We start from the raw sequence: 3,086 nt of genomic DNA on the forward strand, positions 1-3,086 counted from the left end.
AAGAACGGAGACAATCCTCCGAACATAACAGTAAGGCAGGAGAAACATCCTCCTCCTCAAAGCAAGTGGCAGGAGCAACAACCTCCTCCTTTCAGATGGCAGGGGCAACACCCTCCACCACAAAGCAAGCGGGAAAAGAAACTGCTTCAAAATCTCAAAGGAGATTTTCCTTTTCTCTTCCAGAACTGGGAAAGCCTGGGGGAAGGGACGATCCACTAAGGCGTGGACTTAGTGGTGCAGGCGTCAGGAAAAACCTACGCTTTCTTCACGACGGCATGTCACCCGAAGAAGCGAGGAAAAAAGTCCTAGACGACAAGGAAAAAAGAAAGGAAGAACAACCTCCTCAAACTTCCAAGGCATCGCCTAAGAAAAACCCCCAAGGTAAGAGGGGAAGTGACTTCATCTCACCCCAACAAAAAAAAGGGGGAAAAGAAGCAAAGAACCGGTGACGATCCCCGGGTAATGAAGACGAGCAAGTCTGCAAACATAGCAGGGCAAGCCACCAGCTATGCAAAAGCGGCAAAGCTCATCAGAATCGGAGTATTGCCGGAGGACTACCCTGAGGCAACTCTAACCTCCGAACAACTCACAGAAGTGGAGGAAGCAATCGTATCAGAAATGATCAACAGCACAACAAAGGGCCTGCAGTTCTCAGGTATTCATTTTCGCTCGGGAATGATACTTGTGGACTGCGAGTCGGAGCAGACAGCAGAATGGCTGGCTCAGATGGCACCTAGGTTGAAGGAATGGAAAGGGCCAGCGCTGGTAGCGAAAAGAGGAGAGGACATCCCAAAAGCGCATACCATCAGCCTTTTTCTTCCACGGAGCAAAGGGCAAGACACCACAGCTCTCCTGAAACTCATTGGAGTACAGAATCCAGAGATCTCCACCGAGACCTGGAAAGTAATAAGCGCCAAAGGAAATGGCCACGGTCAAGTGCTTTCTGTTGGGATCGACACCAAATCTGCGGATAGCATCCAGGCAAAGGGATTCACTATCCACTACAGGTTTGGGCAAATCCCCGTATCTGGCCTCAGAAAGCAGGAGAAGGCAAAGGACAAAAAGATGGAGCTTGATCCATCCACTTCAGCCTCTACCTCCTCCGAGCCAGTCGCCAATGAGAACACCTCTACGGCGACTGAAACACAAGAGACCGAGGGCATGGACCTCGATCTCAATGTCAACCCGACCACTTCCGCTGAGGAGAATGTCATCAGCAGCGAAGAAGAAGATAGGCTTCTGGGACCTAATGTAGACCATCAGGGGGACGGACCGGATGGCCCTGACAAATCATAAGAGGACTTCACTCTGCCAAACCAGAAGTCTTTAAATTCAGCAAATTAGCACAAATAAACCTGCAACACAAACGAGCATCCTCCGATGTGATTGCACGGATGTTTGTCAAGCAAGATCTGGGACTAGTCTTGATCCAAGAACCCTGGATCAATCAGGGGCAGATCAAGGGTCTGTCAAGCAAAACGTCAAAAGTAATATATGATACCAGGCAGGACTCATCCAGAGCCTGCATTCTCATAAGAAATAACATCAATTACATATGTATTTCAGAACTCATGACACGGAACCTAACACCTATTGTCGTAAATCTCGACATTGGGGACACCAACAGGATCATAGTAATTGCGTCAGCATATTTTGCTGGAGATGGGCCTATGACACCACCAGCAGAAGTGCAAGAGCTGATTCAATACTGTAGCAGATTGCGTCTACCACTCCTTCTAGGCTGCGACGCAAATGATCACCATATCACATGGGGAAGCACAGATATTAACTTTAGAGGTGAGTGTCTGCTTGAATATCTAACGACAACCGATCTCGAGGTTCTGAATGTGGGAACTACACCAACATTCGTAACTAAATCAAGATCGGAAGTATTAGATATTACTTTAGTCAGCTCCAGTCTCAGAGACCACATCAAGGACTGGGGAGTATCACCTGAACCATCACTGTCCGACCACAGGATTATCGAATTCAAGCTGGACAGCATTAAATACAATCGACCCGAAAGGAGGGTCCCAGGAAAAACAGACTGGGAATTATACAACACCAATCTGGAAAACAACTTAAATTATCTAAGCTTAAATGGGAAACCGCACCATCTAGACTTAGAGCAGGACTCACAAGCTGTCACACGTGCAATAAATGAGGCGTTCGACTCAAGTTGCCCAGTGACCAGTGAGAGACCCGTTAAAGACGCCCCGTGGTGGAATACACACCTGTCAAAACTAAGGTCAAAAGTGCGTCATCTTTTCAATACAGCGAAAAGAGACAGTAACTGGCAGGTATATGCCGAAGTGCTTACTCTTTATAACAAAGAGATAAGAAAAATCAAAAGACAGCACTTCAGAACTTTCTGTGCAGAAATCGCTAACACTCCGACTGCGGCTAGACTGCACAAAACAATGGCTAAGGGAGGCACATACCCAATAATGGCCCTCAAAAAGCCAGATGGCACCTACACGAAGGGAGAAGAGGAGCAAGCCATCCTATTACTTCAAACACACTTTCCAGGGTGCGAACCTATAGAAACGGTCCCAATAAAGTACACCAATCCTAAAAAAGAGGACTGGGAAGCTGCAAGGACCGTCTTTACGACAGAAAGGTTGAAATGGGCAATAAACACCTTTCAACCGTACAAGTCACCGGGAGTGGATGGAATTTTTCCTGCTCTCCTACAAAACGGACAAGAGAAAGTCCTTCCTCACCTGAGTAGAATAGCAAGGACGAGCTTAGCGTCGGGATACATTCCCAGTAGCTGGCGAAGGGCAAAAGTCACCTTCATACCGAAAATAGGAAAAAAAGATGGGACTGACCCCAAATCTTTTAGACCTATCAGCCTTACGTCTTTCATTCTGAAAACAATAGAAAAAATTGTAGACAACCATATCAGGAATGACATTCTGGAGAGAGCACCTCTACATCAGTGTCAACATGCTTATAGAGCGGGCAGATTCACAGAAATCGCACTATATCAACTGACACAAATCATCCAGAAAAGCCTAAATGAGAAAGAAACAGCCATCTGCGCCTTTCTAGATATATCTGGGGCATTTGATAACACGTCACAT

General features: G+C 46.7%; 1 protein-coding gene across 1 annotated transcript; it reads left to right on the forward strand.

The window, feature by feature from the left end:
* The first annotated feature begins 275 nt into the window (after window positions 1–275).
* LOC126736141 (uncharacterized) lies at window positions 276–1,296 on the forward strand. The gene is made up of 2 exons (XM_050440371.1): window positions 276–381; window positions 491–1,296. The coding sequence occupies exons 1-2, from the start codon at window positions 276–278 to the stop codon at window positions 1,294–1,296; spliced, it is 912 nt and encodes a 303-aa protein (XP_050296328.1).
* Window positions 1,297–3,086: the final 1,790 nt, after the last annotated feature.

This window comes from Anthonomus grandis, chromosome 5 (genome assembly GCF_022605725.1).
Source record: "Anthonomus grandis grandis chromosome 5, icAntGran1.3, whole genome shotgun sequence".
NCBI lineage: Eukaryota > Metazoa > Arthropoda > Insecta > Coleoptera > Curculionidae > Anthonomus > Anthonomus grandis.